We start from the raw sequence: 23,431 nt of genomic DNA, 5'->3' as shown, positions 1-23,431 counted from the left end.
CTGACAGGCAACAGCTAGGCCATGCCATCGGCACACCCAGGTACTCCAGGTCCTTGTGCTAACCATGTCTTGTCTGCCCTGGACGAGGTGAAACAGGCACACAGGCGTCCATGACCAGTTGGCCCCTTCACCCCTATTATTCAGAATGAAAAGTCCTACGTCAGAGTGTTGTACTTAGACCTCACACCTGTGAATGAAACTGGAGTTTTGTTAGTACATCTCTGTTGCTAAATAGGCTAGGGACAAGGAGCAAGGTTTAATGCTGGAGCACTGATTCTCCATAATGCTAAACTGCTGGCCGGCTTTTTAGCGTACTTCTGGCCAAGGCCAGCTAGAATCTCCGCAGCAATGCCTAGGCACCAGAACACCTAGCTACCTAGCACGCATTAAGGGCTGCTTCCAATAAGATATATAAATAAATTATGATCATTATAAATATTTATATTATTGTTAAGATAAGATTTCGGTTTCTTCCTCCTGTGAAGTCTTCCAACACTAACGAACAGGCTCTACATCCTCAAAGCCCTCCTTCCTCCTCATCCTTTTGCCATCCCAAAGCGTGTGACACATCTTCCAGTTTCATACCATACAAACAACAGTTTCATGTGTCACAACAGAGTTTTCGTGTTATATCAGATATTTTGAAATAAAAAAAGACACAAAATTTACAACAATACTAAGGTATTACAACCACAGCACAGTATGTACAGACTTGAGGAGACCCACAGCACAAGCACCATATAAGGTAGATGTGACCCATCTAGCCACTGGCCAGAAAGCAGTGCCCAGCCCTGTTCTGTTTTGTGCTATAGACAGAGCTTATATGGCTTACGCCCAGGGCTGGTGAGGAGGAGTCAGACGCATTTTTGCTCTGCGTGCCTTCAAGTGATGCAGGCCCTCCCATAAATCTGCTGTGGCAGATGAAATGACTGGTGAGAAGCAGCTGATGCAAGTTCATGCTGGCTGTCATAACCTGAAAATGAGGGGGATTTCCTCTACCCAGACAGACCATGTTTCCTGAATACCGAAGGAAGAGCAGAGACGACAGAAGTCAGGAGGGAGGGCAGCATGGGAAGAGTGGGCCATTTGTCCTACCTCCCACAGAGCCAGTTAAGCTTCTGCAAGTGGCTGTTCCAGAGTCTGACCACCATCAATAAGTCAATTCCGCTTCCCTAAATCACAAGCCTACTTTAGGTTTGAGCACGCACCTCCCGGGCATGTAAATGTGGGCAATTCTCCATTGGTATTGACAGCTGGTGCAGTCAACAGCAACACATGGGGAGCAGCCAACACATTTCCCTTCCCACCAGCCCCCTGCAGCAGTGTCATATTGGACATCACTGTAACGGAAAAGTTAAAAGAAACCTTGCTGAAAAGAGATGAGGAAGAATTGACTTTATGTTTAGACAGTGCTCAGGGCTGCAGTGGGACGTGTTTTGGGGGATGGAGTGCAGAAAAAGTGGTTGAAACTGCATCTCTGCTTCCTTTCATTGGCAGAACCGCGTGAGGCTATTGGCGTGGTGGTGGTGGCGGCATTTGACCTTGCTTTTCCTCATCTGGTTGGGAGACCCCCCCCAAGTTTGGAACATCCGTACATGGAATATGAAGAGGATGATGATATTTCCTTTGCAAAATGGATGAGCAGCTTCTGGGGCCACAGCTTGATCGATGAGAATGAAAAAGAGGGTAGAGGCCACAAGAAACGTCAGGCACGACCCTTTAGCGAAAGGAGAGCTTCCCTTCCGGTAAGACCTGTGCGCAGTTTTCTCTCTGTGTGTGCGGTTTATGCATAAACACAAGTGCCCTCCCCAGGGGCATGGCCCTAGAGATGTACGAGGATGAGTATAGTGCACCTTGCCAAGTAAGCTCAGTTCCTACTGGCAGCAGTGAGTTGCTTTTTGAACTTAGCAACCTGCCAGGGCCAGGCCTCCGGTGCTTTTGGAATACAAGAAACCCATCAAACTCCAAGGTGAGCCACTGTAGGACCAGAAATGTAAGGAGAAGGGTGTAATAACTGCATAACTGTGTATTACAGTGGTGTTCTGTCTGCTCAGCATGACCTGACAGAGATCAAAACATTTTGGCAGCTGGCATACATAAACATTGTCCTTAATGAGTCTGTCCTCATCTGTCAAACGATATACCCCTCGGTATGTATTCACAGGGTTTGGACCTAATTCTGCAATTAGGCTGTCTCCAGGAGGTTGTATGCTTTACTCTCAGGTATCCAGCTGTTTGCAGCTGTAACTTCTAATTTAAGCTAGAGGATGTGGACCCTCCTTTTTTAAAACACCTGACTTAAAATAAGGATGCAACATAGAACAAAGCTTATTATACCGTAAAGTAAGATTTTAAGGTAGAAGTGCATTCTTCATTCTTAAAAAAAATAGTTGGGAAAGGGGCAGGGTTCACACATAGAAGCAGGTTTTTAAGAAAACTCACAACTGTGTGACCAATTATCAAAAGGAAGTTAAACTGAGAACAGCTGTTCACTTGAAGACTGTTGCTTTTATTTCAGCTTTAGAAAAATGTTTAGGTGGTCCAAACCTGTCTCGTTTTTGCCAACTGCATCAGTTGGCTTACCAAAGATCCTGTTTCCTTACAGATAATTTTTCACTTGTACCCTTACATCATTATGGATGCAACAAAGCAAATACTATTATACTGGGGAGAAATAGTTAATCTTTTTCAAACTTTTTTTTTCTGCCATGCTATGTTTTCATCTTGCAAATTCTCCTCCACTGGAGCTACTGTTCTTTAGGTCCCAGTATAGACTGAAGTGTAAGGATGTACGTTAAATCACTTTCCATCCAGCAAGCTACTGAACACATCTTTGTGTGTATCTGTGTGCATACACATACCTTTCATTTGAAGTATGTTCTTATATTAGATTTGTTCAAAATGTATTTAAATACTTAGCTAGGAGCTATTCAAATACTTTGCTGGAGTTGCATCCCTGAATCCATACCTAGAATGTGGATTAAATTAGCTGACAGAAAGGGAAGAATGTGACTTCTGACACTACTGTTCAACACGTTAAAGTTACCCTGTACACTTAATTATGTCTGGCCTTTACATTAATGCTCCACACCCATTTATATTGCTCCAGTACTATTATACAAGAGATATAAATTTTAATTTCTTTATTTCTCAGTGCCAGAAATTGACTGGAAGAATGAGAAAAGGGAAGATTTTTGTGGGGATTTTGTGATTTGGGGATAAATTTTGAGATGAAACCTTTCTATCTGGAAATCTCTAATTAGTTGGTAGTAAAGAGCACTGAAACATGTTGTCTTAAACCAAGTCTAGAAGTTAAACAAATGGTCACTAATAATTCCCTAGAAATACCTTCAGAAAGAGCATCTCCTTGTTGACAGCAACAACATGGTATTGCACCTGGATGTGTGTTCTTTACCCAGTTATTACACATTATAATGACTGTAAGATTCATTATTATGAATTATAACTACTCTAAGATTCAAAACACTTATAAGGTTAGTTAAATAGTCTTCATTTTATCAGAACAGTGCTATTAATCAGAAGGAATAATAACTGAGATTAGACTGCGTCTTTTCTGCAAGTTAGTGCCTCCACAGCAGACTGCGGTGTACCCTTTCCTCTGTCTCAGCATCGTACATGGAGGTAACTTCGCTGTCCAGGTGAAAATCAAGTCAGCATGTCCTAACTGACACAGTGGTTTGCAAAAGTTCCTTGTGTAGATGCAATGGTGCTGCCAAACCAGCACTGCCAGCACACTTTGTCTGTACCCAGGGCTGGTATGCGGTGCATTAGCAGTAGTACAATCCTCCCCACGTGAGCTGTATCTGCACCAGGGGCATTTTGGTATTACATAGCAAAATACTAGCAGTATGACACAAAAGGTGGTTCTGCATCACACTGGAAATTTCTTTCAGCTCCAAATCAGTATGCTGGTCTTTGTAGTTTTTCCAGTGCTGTAAAAAGACATTCAAGCCACTGCTCTCACCTCAAACACAATGGTGAGCTCCTGTGGCATCCTCTCACGGTAGAGCCCCATAAAATATGGATAAAGCTTTGTAGAATAACTCCCAGACTTGCAGCAATTTTCATTATTTTTTTCCCAATATCTTAGCATGCCTCACAGAGATTAACAAAATGAGTTTCACAAAAATGCTTTTGCTATTGTCATTCCCATTTTACAGAGGGGAACACAAAATTTTATTCATCCTTCATGGGGTCACTGGGCAACTCCACTCCCTTGAAAAGTCTCAGAGCTGTATATGTTGCTGTGGGCCAACACTGAATGTGAAAACTGCCCGGAGAGAACTATGTCATCTGTTTCCACCTCCTTTATTTAGCTTGCTCCCCTGGCAAACTTTAGACACATTAGCTGTGATACCCTTTTTGCAGCCTCCAGCTACAGTTTCCCTTGACACATTCTAGTTATTCTTCATCATTTTGGTTCAGGATAGTTTCTTACCTCCCAGACATTTTGTTGTGGGGAAAAGGTAGGGGGCAAAGGAGAACTGGTAAGAGCTTTACAACTCTAGAAATGTATCGAGTAGACATTGCTGCTCACAGGAGGAAATATGTTAAGAAACAGCTGAGAGTGGGAGCAGAACAACTGACTGATGTTGAAGTTGCTAACATTAATTTAGACTAAAGTCAGACTGAACATCTACAACAATGTTGTTACTACAGATCAGTTGAAGCCTAGGCCAAAACATTTTCAAGGAATATATACTTGGCTTTAAGTTTCTCGGAAGGAAAGGAAGCTGTGGGACAGCATCTGAATGTCAAATGTTCCAAAACATCCCTAAAGCAGTGGGGTCATGGTATAAACTTCAGGAAACAACTAACACTGGGGCTGATGCACTGAAGATTAGTTTTCTTAGTGACAGCTGTGCAACCCCAAAAGATGGAAGCAATTATTTGTCTCCAACAGAAAGTGAGAAGGAGAATAGGCAAATTACATACAAATCAATTTCATGAAGTATCTTTGTTTGTGTACTTTTTGTGTGGTTTAGATGGGCAATTAGCAAAAGATTAGCTGCTTTGTAAATAGATACACTGAGCATGACCATCCTTTACACAAATGCTCAAGCAGAAAAAAGGGAGTAGTACTCAAGGGAGTGAGAATCAACCCCTGAGTACATGCTTGGTGCTTCTGGCTTTTCCAGTTCTGGCAAGAATTCCTCATTTTGATATGGGGGAGCATTTATCATTCTTCCTCCCATGCTTTTTCCCTTTTTTCGCCTCCTCCCCACTTTTCCAGTTTGAAAACTACCCAAGGTCAGATCCTAGGAGCTGGAGACCAAGGACACTTTGCTAAAGAGGCACCAGAAGTAGGCACAAGGCAGCTGCTGGGGCAAGGACGGGCACAGATACTGGAGCTGTGCTCAGAGACCTTTGGCAAGGGATGACAGCAGTGGCAGGCAGACACCAGGGTGCGGGTATAGAGATAATCTCTGTTGCCAGCAGCTGCTGAGACTTCAGGAGGGAAAGCATAGATTAAAGCAGCCTTCAGCCATTCTTATCTACAATGTTACCAAGGAATCAGTTTGGCACCAAATGTGTATACTAAATGCATGTATTAAATCTAAGATATAGAAAGAAAGCTACATGGATTTTATCTAAAGTCAGTGCTAGATCTGCTTCATCGCTGAGCTTTGTTTTATGACTCAGTTCTCCACAGAGTCAATCTTAAATAAAAGACCACCAATTTACTCTCGTAGTTATAAGCCATGCTATGTTCAAGCTTGAGCAGTTGTGCTGAGGCTCTTGTCCTCTGCAGGGTTGTGTCCTTAAGACAGCAACATGCTGACACACACGAGCATGCTGTCCTAGCTATGGTATTGCACCGAGGCACTGTGAAAAGAGGCATGACCACAGTAATGTGGTTGCATAGGTATGTATGCGTAGCTTTACCCTTAGTCCACTGAGGCAGACATGCACTTCAGGGGAAGGCCTGTCCCTTTTCTGAACCATTGCTGCCATGTCAGTATGTGAACTGCAGTCTTTTTGTTGAGGGCTTAACTATAAATCTATCTGTGAAAGGAAATTAAAAAGCAATGTTTCAGTAAAAGAAAACATTTACAAATATTGCAAAACAGGATTGTTAGAATACCATCCCTCATTTCAGCTGTCCTCCTGTTTTTTTGCCCAAACCCTCTAAGAATGAATACCAGTGATTTTCAGTGTGAGGCAATTTTTATTTCTAGGAAACAACGTATGTTGATGCCATTAAAATGACACAGAAGGCATTTAGCTTGTTGAGCTTGGCATAGCATGCTTACTCCTGTCCCTCAAGCACAATCTGATTGCTTTGATGCTTTTCAAAGTAACAATACAATATGACCTTACAGAAATTACAGCTGTATTGATTGGTTTCAAACCAAAGTAAAAATAGTATGGCAGAAATCATTACCACTACTCTCAGAGGCAGTCCATAATACTAGTTACTAAAATAAGCTTATATCTGGAAAAGAAACCAAACTGCACTATGATCTGAAAATTCTTTAGTATTAGGTGCTTCTGTCAGGTGTAAGATTTGTTATTTTTAGCACCTCTCATCAAGCCTGCCTAATGTGACGTAGCCATAACCACATGGATGCACAGCCTCACTATTCAGAGAAAGGCTGCACAGGTCCCTGTTGTGCTGATACATTTAGAATAGCATCTGAGCAAGAGTAAATGGAAACATATAAAGGAGGTATTTCAAGTCTCTTCCAGTCCAAGATTTGTAGATTCATGTGGCCACTACACCAAGTCGGTTTAGCTTTCCACTGCTGTTTGTTAAAAAAAAAAAAAAAAAAACCAAAAAACACACCACCACTGCACCCCCCACCCCCCAATAAACCCTACTCTCAGTGTAAGGCTGTCTCCTGAATTTTCTTAGAAAGCATTTCAGGATCTGTGGGATAGACCTTCAGTTGTTACAAACAATCACAGCTCCCCTGAAGCCAGCAGAGCTCCTCAGAGTTACTCAGTAGCTGAAGGCTTAGCACCAGGCTTACACAAAACATATACAGGTCCAAACAGGTGTGTAGCAGCTGGGTGCCTGCAGTGCCCTAACTGGATACCTGCGAAAGTCTCATTCTCGGCACCTCCCATCTCCCTCTCACACTGCCAGCATCTCACCAGTGTTCAGCTGCTCACCCTGGAAAAGCATCAACAGCTGGTAGGGCTTGGGCATGCCTGGCTTTACATAGTGCCTTCTCACCCATCTCCTCTGCAGGTCTGCCTATTCCTAAACCCACCAGCACATGACTCCACAGGACACAGCCATCCTTTATCAGTTTAATCTCCTTTACAGGCATTCAATTAAACACAGCTGATGCAGATCAATAGCCTTTATCTGCATGTCAGGCCTGGGAAAATTGAACCACACAGGAACTAAACACCTACCTACTCCCTCCCCGCCTCAGCCCTACAAATGGAATTGTAGGAAGCCTGTTACCTACCATTTCTCTGGTAGGAATGTATCCCTTAGTGCCCTGAAAGTGCTTCCCTCATTGGTTCAGGACAAATAAAACCATCAGAAAATTCAGACCTGAACAATAAGGCATCTTGCCTGCATGTAGGCCATGCTGAAAATTTGACACTGATGGGCTAGAAATTGTTGCTGAAACACTGAAATGATCTCAAACATCTGATAAGACCTGGAGCACCTGTGGGTCAATCCCTGTATCTGGCTTATCTGGCCATAGAAGGCTGTGTCGTTGCATTTTGAGAGTCCTGTCTAGAACCTGCCGCCTGATGCGAGGCATGATTTTTTGAGGTTATGAAGGGTTCTGGTTCCTTTTAGTGCCAGGAGGCTCTAAGAGGACCCAGCACACTTTGAACTACTCATTTGGGTGCCAAAACTTAGATGCTCAAAAACAGGAATAAAAGCAAATTCTGCTGCCTCTGGAAAGCATGCTCTTGGCAGTGTGATTCTCTTGCACATGAAAGGGAAGATACAGGAGTCTGGGCAAGGTCCTTCATTCTGCACCATTGTTCAGAGAGCGCTCTGTGGCAGAAAAAATCTCCCCTGTGTGCTCTGCTTTAATATTCAGTACTCAAAAAAGACCTCTTGTTTTTCAGGCGAGGCTTTCCTCCCTCCATACAACACGACTTCATGCTTCTACCAAAGGCTGCTCTTCAGGCCATCTCAGGGGCTCCAAGGAGTTTCAAGAAGACCAGGATGTCAAATGCCACTGCCACAGGAAGGCAAGCAGAACACCTTCGGCAGACAGCTCGTGCCCAGAGTCAAGATCAAACTCCATCCAGGAATTTGCAGAGTCCTTTGAAAAGCAATTGCATCTCAAAAGCAAACGCTCAGTTTCTTTGGTAGGTAATGACAAACTTAAGATCATGTGAGAAGAAGAAAACCCAACCAACTGATGAGCAGGCCAGCTTTATCCCTGGTGTAATTGCTGTGGCTTTGCTGGGGGAGGAGAAGGAATAAGCTTGAATTAGAGTGTCTCACATTATGTGGTCTTTACAGTAACACGGTTAACACGGTAGCATTAGCATGGGAATTCTTGATGTAGTGTTACCATCTAGACTTATTAAAAGGTGTGTATCTTCAAAATGAGGCACTGTGCTGGCTGTGACAATGTTTTCAGAGGTTTCTACAGCTGTGCCAACAAAAAATAACAATATAAACCCAGGTTTGCTTTGCTTTTTCCATAAGACCCAGCTTGCTTTCTCACTGCTGCTGACCTGGTTTAACCACGTATGGTTATCTATATTTAATCGTATATGGTGTTACCTGTAAGACTGCCAGACACAGTGGTGTTTGAGAGGCTTCTCTTTTAGCCTTGGGACTCCATCCATCTGCTTTCTTCAGTGTCACCACGCAGCTGTGGCAGCAGCCATTGCTGTAGGTGGCTGAATATACTTTCACTGTAAGGGCTTGCAGCCAGCAGGGGATTCTCCCCCATTTCATCCTTCTCTTCTCCCCATCATTCTTTCCTGAGGCATGAGCATTTTCTGTATGGTTTGTGTTGATGAAGTAGCCAGTAACAGACTTTTGTCTGTGACACACTTTAGCACATTTTTGTTATTATGATACATAATAGCTGGTGTAACATACAACAGAAGGAAGAGTAATAAACCCTAACTCGCCTTTAAGTATCAGAACACTATCAAATTCAGTCACCCTATTGAAAAAGCTGTGCTTGAATAATGCTTGACATTGGTACCAAATAACAACAGAAGGAAGTATCTTTTGTTCTTTAGTTTGTTGACACTGACAGTTTGTATGGAGAAGTAATTTTCAGCTGTCTTTGCAGAACTTCTGTGCAGCAACAAGAAAGGAAAAAAAATCTCTTTTAAATAAGCAGCACCATTACATGATCAGTCCCACAATTATAGTCCTTGCATGAGCAGTCCTCTAAGAATATGCAGAATTACAGTGATGACAAGTCCGTTATGCCTTTGTTAAGGTTTTAAGTGCATTCTCTAATTTTCTTTTTCCCCTTTAGGAACTACTCAGAATTTGGAAATTCACACTGCCTTATGTGCCAACCCTCACCAGTGGTTGTCTGGTGTATCATTTATCATTTCTCCAAAATGCCTATGGCTAGAAAGTCTGTGAGCATGTGATAATTGCAGGATAGGTATAGTGAGCATAATGCACTAAATACGGCTTCAGTTCCAGTTAAAAACGTGGATCCTAGTACCCTTCTGTAATCCATGTGTGTGAGGTGTGCTGGGCTGTATTTTAATCTACCTTTCAAGTAGACCAAATTGTTGTCATTCCTGTTGTCACCACTGAAGTCTGGGAGATGTGAAGGATTTGAGAATCTCAGAGAACTGAGTGATAGGTGTTAGAGATCTGAAAGGGAATTTGGGAGTGGGCTTAAGCTTGTATCTCCAAATGGAGCAGGTTTTTTGCAGAGCTCTGTGGATGCAATTCAAACCACCGTGAACACACAGGTTAAAAGTGGAGGAAAGGTAATCCCATTTCCTCTCCTTCCCTACATACTACTTTTCTCTTATAAACGTGGCTTTAAGGACACTTCATGACCTTTAGCACTTGTTTTCAGTGAGCTCTTTGCAGCTAGCACTGAACATCCTTCAGGTGCACAAAGAGGGATCATGTGAAAGCCCAGAAAGATGGACTCTGGGCTGAGACCTCAGACCCCCTCCCTTTTCCTCTTCCATCTGTTCTCCCCCTCAAGTCCTCTGGGCGGGTGACCCTCCTGCCATACACAGAGTGGGATCAAATGCATGCTGACTCTTGCTGAGTTTTAGGGTGACTGGCTGGGGCCTTGAATATGAGCCCATCATATTAAATCTCATCTTGCTGAGGTAGGTGACTGTAATATTTAATTGTTCATTGCTAGTGAAATAAATTAATGATTTTTTTTTGTTCACCTGGGAATAATTTTTAATCTCCTGCAATTTTTTTCCCTGCTTTTTAGCAACCTGAAGGTGTGAAGGAGAGAAGAGAAAGGGAAAGATTGCATTTGGGAAAAAACAAGTCTCGTAAGAGAATGGGAGAGAAATCAGAGCCAAGGAGAGAGCAGGAAGAAGATGAAGGTTCAGAATCTGTACCAGCAAAACACAACGAACAGTTTCCATCACAAACAAGCATTGAGAAAGGATATTTATGCACAGGCAGCTAGAATGCATTGAGATAATGAGTTTTAACACTCCCCCTGAAAAGCAGAGGGATCATTCTTGTTTTGTTCTGACTAGAAGAGGCCTGTTAGCTAGAATAAACCCTAATCTGTAAACTAAAAGTAAAATTCAACTGCATCGTTGACACCATGTTATTACCTTCCTGTCTTTACTTTTGCTATTAGGAACATGACCCTTGTCATAGGAGGAGTGTATCTGTTGCAAGATCCCAGTTAGCAATTAACCACTGTAAGAGGGTTTCAGGCAAGTTTAGCATTGTGGCAGGACAGTAGTGGATGCGTTCATTTAAGAGGAGAGCACGTATGTATTACAGAGCCGTGCAAAGTTATGCAAAGCCTTACGTTTCTGTTTTGATTGAAAACAGGCTTGTTGGCAGGTTTGGGAAAGGAAAGGTACACATAAAGGGCCACATGCTTCCTGTCCCTGACAGTCGCTTAGATTTGTCTTGGAAACCAGTGTCCTTTTGCTTTGACAATCTCCCGACTCCAAATTTGCAGAAGTAATAGAAGAGAAGCCCACATGTTCTCTTCTACACCTCCCTGATGTCTCATTTCACTTTCCTTGCCATGTCACTGCAAAATATTAGCCTTGTTTCCCTGACATCCCCCAGCCCTCTCCCATGTCCTCCATCCCATTTCCCCAGTCACACAACTAGTTCTTTCTCCCAACTTTAACCTCATCATCTTGCTTCTTTTGTGGCCTCCCGCCCTCTCCTCTTACTACTTTATTGCCCTGCCTGCCTCATAGCTACCAGCTTCTTTTGCTACACCTCCAGTTTTGCCTCATCAAAATTTGAGCTTTACCAAAAGCTCTCCAGTAAAGCCTGAGATGTTCTGCCTCTCATCTTCCATATAACCTCCTCAAGGGGTTGCCACACATTCAGCGTGAGGCATCGCAATGCTTCTCCCTTTTCCTTTTTCTAGAACTAGGGCTAAACCAAGGGAATGGGAACTGGCTCTGTCTATGGTAAGCAGAACTTTGGAAAACTCTGTTTCCTCTGGCTGAACATCTCCTGAACTCAGGTGTAAATCTCATCAACTGTAAGTAAGATTTCATTCTCTGCAGAGGAAATTCACTTCCAGAGGCTCATAAGCACATACATCCCCCCACAACACCCCCTTCTGCAACACGTAAGTCTTCCCTGCAGAGAAGAACCCTGCCCTCTTTGGGAACCACCTCCCCAAGCCTAGCGTAGAGAAAGCCTGCTTTGTGTAATGCAGTTAGAGACAAGTAAAGACCAATGAAGTCATGAGCAAAAGTCAAAGTCTGCTGGATTTTTCTTCCTGTGATTTTCTGTAATTAACGAAGATTTTATTGTTTTATTTTAGAGCATTAATTTTGAATGTTCAACCTGTTACAAAGCTTAGTGCATCCTTAAAAGTTTATAACACTTATCTCCATTAAAGGATTGTTTTTCTTTTTAAGTAGGGCTTTAGGGGATATGTAAGAAAGCAACTGAACCCTTGCTGGTGCTTGTAAATTGCTTCTTGCTTTATACATTAAATTAATAAATCTGACTGAAAAATGTTGTTCCTATGCATAGTCCCTGTCCCGCTCCAACCAGATTGAATTTTCACAAAGTTCTTCTGTCGGCTAACACTTCCATGCAGGCAGCTTTCCTTTTATAGCCTGAATTTGAACACTGCATTACAAGAGACCTGGGTGGAAAGGAACATGGCCAGCTGTGCCGGAGTTCCTCAGATAAAACCTCTCACGTACATCCTTTCACGTGGCAGCCTGCCCTCATGAGTGCCGTGGCTGCACCAGGTTTGCCTGGATCTCAGAGCATGAGCCTTCTCCTCCTGTTTTCCAGCTCAGCAGGCCCAGCTGTATCCTGGCAGAATTTGCAAAAAGCTTGTATTTGTGATAACGTGCTGGTTGCACACCACACCTGATGGGATGAAAACACTGAAAAGAGCTAAAATAGAAAACCCCATGTGCCTGGCTCTCACTTGCTGTTTACCAACCCCACCAAAGTGCCAGCCAGCCTTACCCCACCAGCCCAGGGGGTCTCCCTGTGGGCAGCCACCAGCCCAAGGGGTCTCCCTGCAGGCAGCCCCCGTGCAGCCGAGAGCTGCCACACTCCAGTGGCAGGGCTGGCAGCCATTCGTGGCATTGCTGGACTTGCCTGCCAGCTCCCTGCTCCGGAAACAGAAGCATTCAAATAATGTCCTCAACACTGTCCTCCTTAAATCGCTAACAAATGTCCACTCCAAAGGGTTTTCTCTTGCTTCATGTCATGCCCGATTGGAGCAATGGCCCTTTCCCATTTAGCCCCACGTAGTCAGGTGCAATAGTTCCTTAGAGAGACTGAAACCTGCATGACAGAATGAAGTAACTCTCCACAGAAATTTGCAATTATTATTGGGGATTGCGGAAGGAAGGTAATCATCTGAAGAGGAATCTGATTGCAATGGCATGGCTGATATTCCTGTTTCCACAGAAAGTAGATTTGGGGCACACAAGCAGTCAGAAAGATTCCAGAGGGATTTCATTTCCACAGCAGATCGTCAGTTCGGTGGTGACTGACACAGCAAGTAGTCACTGCCATGATTCCCACCCCAGTTCCCGGAGCGGTGCGGCCGGCTGTGGGCATTTTCTGTGCACACCCTCCTTCCTAGGCGAGCACTCTGCTTTTTCTGCTTTTTTCAAGAGTGGGATGGCTACAAATTGCATCAGAGTCAAAATTGGACATGAAGGAGGTCAGTTAGTGGGAAGCAAAGAGGAAGGGACCAAATCCCATCTTTTCCTAAATGCACATTAACAGGTAGTGTTGAAAACTTGAGACAGATTTACAAGAGAGGGGAATCACCACCACCAGTACCACCACCACCACCACCACCAGCAGGCTGGCACTCCCACTGCGGGCCAGCTGTCAGAAGCTGCTGTGACTCAGAAGCCCATAAAGGACATGTTAAACTTGCTGCATCTCACAGGTGGGAGCCCACACTCTGGTAAAACACTGGTGTCTGCGATCCTTCCCAGTGCTTCAGGCTGACCAGAAGGTGCTCCTGAGGGACCTCAGGGCACGGGTACCTACAAGCGTTTTGAGACCATGATCCAGTGATGCCCCAGTGTTTTCTGAGAGGGCTGAGAAGAGACCGTCAAGTGTGGTTACCTCATCTTTTAGGTAGGCATTTCCAAAGCAAAATATTTATGCTCGTGTGCTTCTGAGGTGTTGTTTATTTGCAACATGGTTTTGAAGGTGCATTAAATTGTGGGTACTTGTTAACATGTCATGTATTAGTATATAAAATGCCAGACCCCACAAAGGCAAAACGAGGCAATAGTTATGTTTATGTGCATGCTTGCAACAAACCTTTCTGGGAAAAAAAGGGAAATAATTAAATGCCTAAGTAAACCAAAACAACTATGATGTATAACTGAACAAGAACATAATAGCCATTAAAAAAGAAACATAATATTAAATATGAAAAAATGAAAATGTTCATATGTGCTTTTTGTCCTTTAGCACAAAAAAAGGTATTTGGGTAAGCACAGCCCTGGCTGTGAATGCATTCAGTGTACATATGAATAGTATAAAATCACATAGTGATCTAATCAAACTTGATAACTAAAATTGTTCACAGAGATGAATCATAATCATGGGATGTTGAGTTTACACAGCCATCTGCCGAAACCATTAAAAACAACAGGTCTTGAAATACATCCAGAAAGATATTGCAGCCAAAATCTGGTCATTCAATGAATGAGTGAATACTGAAATCCAGCACACTTCCGAGATGATGCCCTGCCTGTGGCTGTTGTATGAACAAATGCTAAAATAAACCCACCCATCACAGAAATGATTTTCATATACTCTGTTGTTTTAGATGGGATTGACAGATGCTATTCCTCCTGTTAGGAGGATCCCTCTCTACTGTATTTTGGAAAACAGGTAACTCTCAGCTGTGTCTGAGGTCAGACAGAATAGGAGGAAGAAGTGATACAAGGAGCATCAAAGACTCATATTCTGCCATATTTGATGCATTCTTGTCCTTCTTATATGTTTGTGAAAATGCTCCAGTTCATGCAGTTTCTAAACTGATGGACAGGGTTCTGCTGTACAGAGAAGACCCACCAAAACTTGTGACAGTTGTATATGATTTTTCATCCAAAAGCTTATGGAGTCCTTACAGAGAGTCCTCAGCCTGGTGAGTTAGTCCTGTTCCTGACAGTGAACTATCAAAAAAGAGCCCTCTTTCTGCCTCAAAGTTTGAGCAGAAGGATTCATGGTCACTGTTCCCCTGGGCTTTGCTGCAGCCATTCCCCACTGTATGAGGCAGATGCCGCCGGCTTGGCCCTTTGGAAAGCTGCCCTTCCTGGACCTCTGTGCAGTGGACTTCGGCTGATATCTGCTCTTCCTATAAGCACAAAATACATCTTCAGTGTCTCTCTTCAGCATTTTAAATCTAGTGGGTCTACTCCCTGAGGACTCCTATACAGAGAATTCTGGCTGTCAGAAAGCAGCTAGAGTGATTTTAGGTTGGCCTTCCCAAAGCTGGCACAAAGTTATGCCCAGGAGAGAGGAACGGTCAGGGCATTCCTTTGTGCTGATGGTCCGAGCAGCAATAAAAGGTCCTCAGGAAGAACAGAGTAACTTTGGGCTGCTCTTAACCCTGCAGGAGTGGCAATCACAGGTTAGCCCAGAACTTGGTCTGCAAACAAAAAATTTCATTAACTTCTCCATTATGCCAGGTTCCACCCACCCACAGCTGGAGGTGAGGATACAACAGATTTTCCATTCCTTTAATGCCTTTTGCATGGAACAAATGTGGTTGCACAGTAGTATAATCCACATCTCAACTTTACAGTCAACAGACATCAACCGTAATGGTTGTCACTCATCCAGGGTACTCATTACAATTTTATTATCTATTCAGAAGTGATCCATTGTTGAGGTTGGGGTCATTTACTACTGATAAAACTTCCCTTTCACTTGAAGGAGGAAGATTTGGGTCCATATGTTATTTGTCACGATGACTTGGGGACTGGCAGCAGCATGGAACTTCATTGCACACAGTTTTCACAAAGACGTATGGTGACAACTCCCAGGGGCTTATTTTCTGTTACATTTTCTGTTAGAGAGTAGCGGAAAGGGTTTATATACCAAATTCTCCAGACCTTGACTAAACCTTGAATGCTGGTGACTGAAAGAGATACATTTGCATGTTGAAGCTGCTGCAGCAATCCGGCATTACCAGATGCTACCTGGGAGGTGGTGAATCCTCAGTGTCATCTTTAAGGGCTTTTAGCAAAGTTTTGCACTAATGGAAAGACCAAAAGCGAAGATGATGGGCAACACTGGAGCTGCTGCAGCTGGGATGTGTCAGTCTTTAATTAACAGTATTAGTGGGAAAGGGGAACGCCAGTGCTCTGAGGAGCTGGAAGCAGCCGGACGTTCCAATGGCTGCAGGTCAGAGCCGGCGCTGCAGAGAGGAGCAGCGTTCCCTAATTCCTGGCTAATCGATGCTGAAGGGTTGGGTCAGCCTGGCTCCTGTCACCCCACAAAGATGAGTGCTGGGGGGAGCTGGTGGCAAATGCTGGGGGGAGCTGGTGACAGATGCTGGGGGCAGCTGGTGGCGAATGCTGGGGGGAGCTGGTGACAGATGCTGGGGGGAGCTGGTGACAGATGCTGGGGGGAGCTGGTGGCAAATGCTGGGGGGAGCTGGTGGCGAATGCTGGGGGGAGCTGGTGGCGAATGCTGGGGGGAGCTGGTGGCGAATGCTGGGGGGAGCTGGTGGCGAATGCTGGGGGGAGCTGGTGACAGATGCTGGGGGGAGCTGGTGGCGAATGCTGGGGGGAGCTGGTGGTGAATGCTGGGGGGAGCTGGTGGTGAATGCTGGGGCGAGCTGGTGACGAATGCTGGGGGGAGCTGGTGGCGAATGCTGGGGGGAGCTGGTGCCACAGGCAGAATCTCCGGCGGGGGACTGGGGACCCGCCACTGCTGCCTTGGGGTGGGTTTCTGTCGGTGGCATGTGGGACCCGGTGGGGGAGCGGCGGGAAAGGCAGGCACAGCTGCTGCACTGGCTGGGCATCCAGACACCAAACCCTGTCTCAGGACCATTTTTTCTGGTATCAAATGAGCAGAAACAAAAAGTGCTGGTTGCCACATTGTCCTGCAAAAAAAAAAAAAATAAAGCTATGCCTGCTTTGGGTCCTGCTGGAGTTATTCTGAGGATAACAACAGTATCTTCATTTCCTTACTATCATGGATTTGGTAAATGTTTTGGACCAAGGTCACCCCTCTCAACATTCCTGGGAAATGACAGGAATCCCTGTGTGGCAATCCTGTTTGCCAGCACTCCTTTCCCTTTGCTCTGACCAGCACACCGGGGCGGCAGCTGTGGGAGCTGAGTGGTGCCCCCCGTGCTAGGGGGCTTCTGCCCCGTGGTGGGGACTCGGGGCATGGGGGGGGGGACACAGCCCGTGTGGTCCCATCATGGAAGGAGGAAGCCGGGCTTTCCACAGCGGCTGAGGCATGCAGGGTCACGGCAGGCTGGCAGCCCTCCATGCCGCACAAACCCTGCCGTGCCCCAGAATTTCAGAGGAAACTGGGAGACAAAGCCATACTGAACCTCCTTCTTCAGATGCATACAATGTGTTCGTTGCAGGGGATCACTCACGGCTGTGAAATGAAGCACAAAGGGACAAACCGGCAGCACCAGTTCCTATGTTCCATCAAATAAAGAAATACAGAAACAAAAGGGGGGTAAGCCACCTGAATGTCTTAAAACAATCAAAGTCACAGGAATGTCAAAACAAAGCTGATAGTAGATTTTTTCTTTATTTCTTTTTCTTTTTCTTTTTCATTGGAAAGAGGGTGTTCTGGCTGGGAACTTCAGCAGGAGACCCAAGATGAGAAATCCTCCTCTTTCACTTTTATACCATTCACTGGCTTACTAAATTACGTGGCCATTTCCTTTTTATTGTGCCTGCTCACCAAAGTACCAAATAATATTTTATATATACATATATATATATACACAAAATACATATATATATTGACATGTGCTGACAATTAGACGTTTGTACCTCTGCATCTCCCGGGAGAAGTGCGCCGTCCTGTGGGTTTCTGTCCCACCGCTCCCCCTGCCTGGCCACAAACTACTACTTTTCAAGCTGCCTCTGGGGTTTTCTGCTTTCCCTCAAGTTTCTTGCTCAGAAACCACCTCCTCCCCGTCACTGCCCAGCTTCCCTAAAATGGTCTTTTCCCACAAAGCTGCTTTGGGGGCTGCCTGTGCCCCCATCACATCCAACATCGCCCCACCAGTGCACACCCGCGTCCAAGCGTGCCCCTGTTCACACAGCGCGTGCACCAACAGACACTGACTCGCTGGCTGATGGTGACAGTGGTGCTGTGGGGAACCTGGTGGAGGTTGGCCTGGGTGGGAGCACCCTGCCCGCCCTGGCAGCCCCGTGGGCTCTGGGGCTGGTGCACAGGGGGACAGCCAAAAGGGCGAATGCTGACACTCTGCTGAGCGGGGCTGGGGGTGAGGAGCTCAGGCCAGGCTGTTTCATGGGCGGAGTGTGATGGAGGGAGTGGGTCCCCCAGAGGAGTGTGATGGAGGGAGCTGGCTTGTGAGAGGTGTTTTGGGTTTGTGCCCAGGACCCAGGGTGGGGGTGCTGCAAATTCAGGTGCTTTGGGAGGGCAGAGGTTTGCTAAGTTGACAGCCAGGTCGGAGACTGAAGGATCCAGCTCCTGCTCCGAGGGGATGTGTGGTGCAAGGAGCTGGCTGGGAGGACAGTGGCTGAGCAAAAAGTGTTTGTCTCCAGGGGAATATTGCACCTTGACATGGAGACTTGTGTGGGGCTTGGCTGGGCTGCTCCCTTATTGCTGCTCTTTCTCTTTCATGTGTGTGATAGATGTGTGTATGGGGGGAACTGTTTTGTGTCAGGGATTTTCTGTCCCTGGTGCACCATGGGATAAAGAGCAGCACCACAACAGTGTGCCTCTGCTCTGTAGGGCAAGCAGGAGGGCATCACCCACCGTGCTGTGGGAGAGCTGAGGGGAGAGGGACCCAGGGGGCAATGCCCATGCAGTGACACCAGCTTTGCGACCTACCCATCCCTCCGTGCTCACCTCCGACAGCTGCGCTTCTGCTCTCGCTTTCCCTCTTCCCCAGAAAAGCAGTTTTCCCTTGTTCTCCCTAGGCTGGGCTGCAGCTGGTGCTTTTCATAGAACTGCTCAGCTGGCGGCTTTTCTCATCCTGCTCTTTCTGCCTTGCACCTCTGCCAATGGGGGTGTTCACCCCGATGTCCCCCTGCGGCTAGTGGCTAGCCCTCTGTCCTGACTCACCCGAGGTACTGCCGAGCACAGCGAGTGAGTCAGAGACAGAGAGAATAAAAAGTAACAAAACAAGGAGGAGGACAAAACTGCATCCTAAAAAAAGTTGAAAGCACACCATTAGGTTTACAAGAGTTAAACTCTCAAAAGCTGGACAAATCCAGACCGAGCGCTGCCCCTGGAAGCATAGCTCAGCTCCCTCTTCCCTTCCCCCATGCAACGTGCATTATGTGACATGATTTAATCATTTGCCTGCATACTATTTTTCCCACAGGCCTAGCGCCTCATTTAGTGCAAACATCAGGCAGCGCCTGGGAATGAAGCTGTCTCTGTGATTTCCGTGCAGGCTGTGTGACCAGGAGCCCCATTGGCCACCACACCACCCGGTGCACCAGATCACAGCTGCCAGCTTCCTCACGAGGTTTCTGGGGGTGGCTTTCCTGCAACCTTTGGATGTTTAGCAAATTAAAAAAAAATAAAAAATAAAGGTGAGGAGATACTATTTCCAGGGAACTGGGAACTTTTCATTATGGTTCACTGCACCTTTTTGAATATTCCATTGGCCCTGATATCTGATAATTGTTCAGAATGCTTTATGATTTTACTAACTGCTCCAACAGACTCCGTCTGCTGTTCTGAGTGCTCAGTGATCCTATAAACTATAACCTAGACGTCTTCCCCAAAGTAAGAAGCCATCAGCCAGAGACATGCAAGAAACACATCTAGAAATGGCCAAGGAACCTGATGGAGGCAGGGAGAGTTCCCAGTTCTTGCAGCTGCTGTTTCTTTCCTCAGCCAATGGATTATCCCATTTCCCCACAGCCCTCTGCCTTAGATTTCCATGTCCTGATTTCTGCAGCAGCTGATAAACTAGGACATGGCGTGGTACTTGACCCCAGGTGAGTGCACCAGCCCAGCTCTGCTGCCTGGCACTGCTGAGAAGTTAGGCGGCTGTAGGCTTGTCCCACTAATCTATTGCTGACCAGCCTCTACCAAAAAATGTCAAGGTAGTGCACATCCTTGTCTCCAGCATGAATTATCTCCTACTGTCTAATGCTAAACTTGCTTCACAAGATGAAGCGTAGTAAAAAGAAATGTAATTCCACATTCTCAGAGCTGATTTTCAGACTTCTGTGCGGGCATTTGCAGTATAAAGTCATTTTTGCTCTCATCCAGCTGGCAGATGACAAGACAAGAAAAAGCAAAAATCCTTACTCTCAGCGTGGGGACAGGGATCATCTTTTTTTATACGTGCTTGCACCAAAGATGACCCCACCTGCTCTTGGTGTCAAGGCATATATTCATTTCAAGTACTGATACTCCGAGAAAAAAAATATTCGGGATCTGCAAACCACTTTCTCCCAGTGCTTCTGCCTTCCCTAGGTTTCTCTGTTTTAAATCATCATTATATGGAAATGGAGAAGTCTGGAGACAATATTCTTGCCATTAATACGCTGAGCATTTCTGGCTTTATTACACTACTAGATTCCCCATGCCAAATTGCTAGATGATTTCAAGGGACTCTAACCAACTTGAAGTGCTGTCAGTTCCCGGTGAGTTACAGATTGTTTCAGGTACACACCTGCACTCGTCACAGTTCCTCTCCTAATGCAGAGTGGAGTGAGATGAGCTCTTCTGACTTTTTTTCTCCATAACTGTTTTTCTACATTCTTCTGGATGAAAGGCTTTCCCAAGAGGGCATACATTTTTATATGCTAGGAATCAGCTTATTATTAATTGCTGATGAATGCACAGAGGGGATAGAAACTTGAAAAGGACACTCTTCCTGAAAGTTTCTTGCAGAAGTCTTGCAGGCTACTTGTAAAAAAAAAAAAAAAAAAAAAAAGTACTTCAAACAAAGCAACATACTTCATAATTTTTAAAATTACATGTTTCATGTAACCACATTGTTTTACTGATGGCAGGATCAGGCCTAGAAGGTTTTTTAAACTTTACGGATTTAAACCTGTATCTTCTAGATCCATGCAAGAGCCAATATCCCCAGTAGTGCTCCAAAACTGGGGCTATCATAAGATGGGTCTTTGTACTGAAATTAACTTTTTATTTATTTTGCTTGTTACAAGTTGTATTGAAAACAGAACATCAATGTTTGCTTTCCCTCAAGTCACAGACAGCGCACGCTTTTGCTCTTTATTCAACTCTTGTATAAGCTTTGCAAGGCCGGAATTATTTAGCTTTCTGGGTGCTCTGTCTGGAGATCACTTACTTTATCGGTGTCAGGTACACTTCTGTGCTACGTCTACTCAGCTATAAATTAGACGTGGTGCTACGAAGACACCTACAAACAGCAAATCTTGATGTTCCAGGGGAATGGATCAGCATTTCCCTGCAGGTTTCCCCCTGAAGCATGCCGTGCCTGTGTCCTGCAGGCCAGGCCAGGCCAGCAGCCCACTGCTTCCCTGCACCGGCGCCGGCTCCCGGGACGTGCCGGAGGCCGGGGTCTGGGCAGGCTGCTGGCGGTGGGCAGCAAGGGCCAAAGGCACAGAGCGTGGCTGCGAGCGCCCTGCGGAGACACTTGGAGAGCCAGGTTATGGGGTGTCTGCTCCTGCCGTTTGCTACGGTGCCGTCACCCCAGTGGCTGGGCTGAAACTGGCTCTCCTGCCTCCCGGCGCTGCCGCTCGTCTCTGGGGCCACACTGCGGGTCTCACAGTAACCCCAGAACACACACAACTCTGATTTGTCTCTAACACTCCTGAGTATTTGGCCCAAGGCACAGGTGTGTGGCTGCGGGCAAACAATGGAGTACGGAGACACGAGGGATGTGAGTGCCAGGTACTACAACAGCCCTGGTGAAGCAGAGCTGGGCGCTGCAGCCATGCGGTGGGATAGACCCTGGGGCTCGGCACCGCAGGCACCTGGCCTTGTGACGTTTCCTTCAGGAACTCCTGTGAAAAGCCAATCAAGCACTACTTGCAAAGTCACCTCGCAGAGTTTGAGCTTAGCCACGAAGAAATGTTTTTATGACTTGCTTCAGCTCCATGTCAGCAAACAGCCAAGTGCCTATAAAAAGCCTCCTTTGCAAGTGTCTTCGGGACTCAAGCCCAGTGGAGATTCATTTAAAGTGTGCGCTGTAATGATTTTTGTGGATGCTATTTACTTTGACCCCTTCAAGAATGGAGGGATTCCCAGTTATGAAGGAACTTCCCAGGTAAAACCAGGAGGACACAAGGGCACATGGAAATAAGTTTGTTTGTCGGATGAGCAGACATAAATGATGCATCTGGGCTGCATTGTTCAGAAAATCTTGCTTTTCTATTTCAGACACCACAGTGTTTAGCTGCAGTTACTTGATAGCTTGTTCTTACTGAGTTGGAGAGGATACACAAGTGTGATTACGTGGTCATTTTAACATAAAGCAAAAGCAATGTTAACCGTATCAAACCTTTCAAGTATGGAATGGTTGCCCAAAACCATTCATAGCACAGACCTAACACTCACTACAGCATTAAGCACCTAAAGACAACTATTCTTTTGCTGAGGGACATGTTGAGCAGGAAGAAAAGTGGGATAGATCCAATATGTTACTATTTACAAACTGGTAAACTGGGCCTATTAGTAATTTTAATTGCCTTTTACAATTGCATTGTAAGGAGCAATCCTGAACAGGCAGGAAAACTGTTGTGATATAAGCAAGTCTTTTTCACTTATTTTTACGTATTTAGATTTTCTTTAAGGTATTTGCCCTTGTTTGTATGAATTCTCAGAATACGTTGTCCCAGGAAGCAAAACAAGTGTTTCATAAATTCTTCTCTTTTGTGACCAACCCGAGTTTGGGAAGCACGCGAAGCCCTTCCAGGGGGAGGTGGATGCTCTGTTCCTCCAGCTGGAGAAAGGGCTGGTTGCCTGCCTGTGTCTCAGGCACGCACCCTAAGCTGGGAACAGGCATGGTGATTTAATATCCTAACTTTGGAATAAGGTAAAAAGAATACAATGAAAATGAAGGAAGGTCCAGGCTTGACTGGATGTAGCAGCACTGTTGGCCTCTTGCTGACCACCGGTACAAAAGGTGCTTTGTTGTTTCTCTAGTCTCTGGCTGTTTTATAGAATATTCTGTGCATGCACTTCTCTGCGGTTACTTTAATGCACACTGCAGTGGTCCTCATAGAAGTGCAGAACCCTTTCAGGGCTTCCGGGATGCTAATTGGAATTTTTGACATTGGAGACACTAATCATTACTTAGAATCACTTTTAAGTCATCTTAAGTATGGACGGAAGTGAGGAATCCCAGGAAGTGATTTTTGCTCCACGGCCAAAACAAACTCATCAAAGCAGTGGTAAATATATGAGGTGATTACAATTATCAGTTTCATTGCTGATTTAGCTTAGTCTAACTGAAAACCCTTCTGCAACAGAATGATACCCATTAGGTAGGAATTAATGCCATTACATGAGATGCATTCTGCCATCCAAAAAAAAAATTGCAAAAGAAGTCACAGCCTGGGAAAGGGGAGCAGCTGCCATAGAGGCTGGATTTCTGGAACACTGCTTACAAAGAGGTGGTCCTTCTGGAAA

At 45.3% G+C, this 23,431-nt stretch overlaps 1 protein-coding gene across 1 annotated transcript; it reads left to right on the top strand.

The window, feature by feature from the left end:
* Window positions 1-1,330: 1,330 nt before the first annotated feature.
* Window positions 1,331-12,129, top strand: LNP1 (leukemia NUP98 fusion partner 1). The gene is made up of 3 exons (XM_005440539.3): window positions 1,331-1,745; window positions 8,065-8,310; window positions 10,392-12,129. Exons 1-3 carry the CDS (start codon window positions 1,596-1,598, stop codon window positions 10,593-10,595), a joined length of 600 nt encoding a protein of 199 aa, XP_005440596.1. The 5' UTR covers window positions 1,331-1,595; the 3' UTR covers window positions 10,596-12,129.
* Window positions 12,130-23,431: the final 11,302 nt, after the last annotated feature.

Source organism: Falco cherrug, chromosome 2, assembly GCF_023634085.1.
Source record: "Falco cherrug isolate bFalChe1 chromosome 2, bFalChe1.pri, whole genome shotgun sequence".
NCBI lineage: Eukaryota > Metazoa > Chordata > Aves > Falconiformes > Falconidae > Falco > Falco cherrug.
This window is presented reverse-complemented; position numbering and strand designations above follow the sequence as displayed.

Coding starts and splice junctions, on each gene's coding strand:
- LNP1 (XM_005440539.3), top strand. CDS start 1,596: ATGGAATATGAAGAGGATGATGATATTTCCTTTGCAAAATGGATGAGC. Junction 1,746..8,064: donor AAAGGAGAGCTTCCCTTCCG/GTAAGACCTGTG, acceptor CTTGTTTTTCAG/GCGAGGCTTTCCTCCCTCCA. Junction 8,311..10,391: donor GCAAACGCTCAGTTTCTTTG/GTAGGTAATGAC, acceptor CCTGCTTTTTAG/CAACCTGAAGGTGTGAAGGA.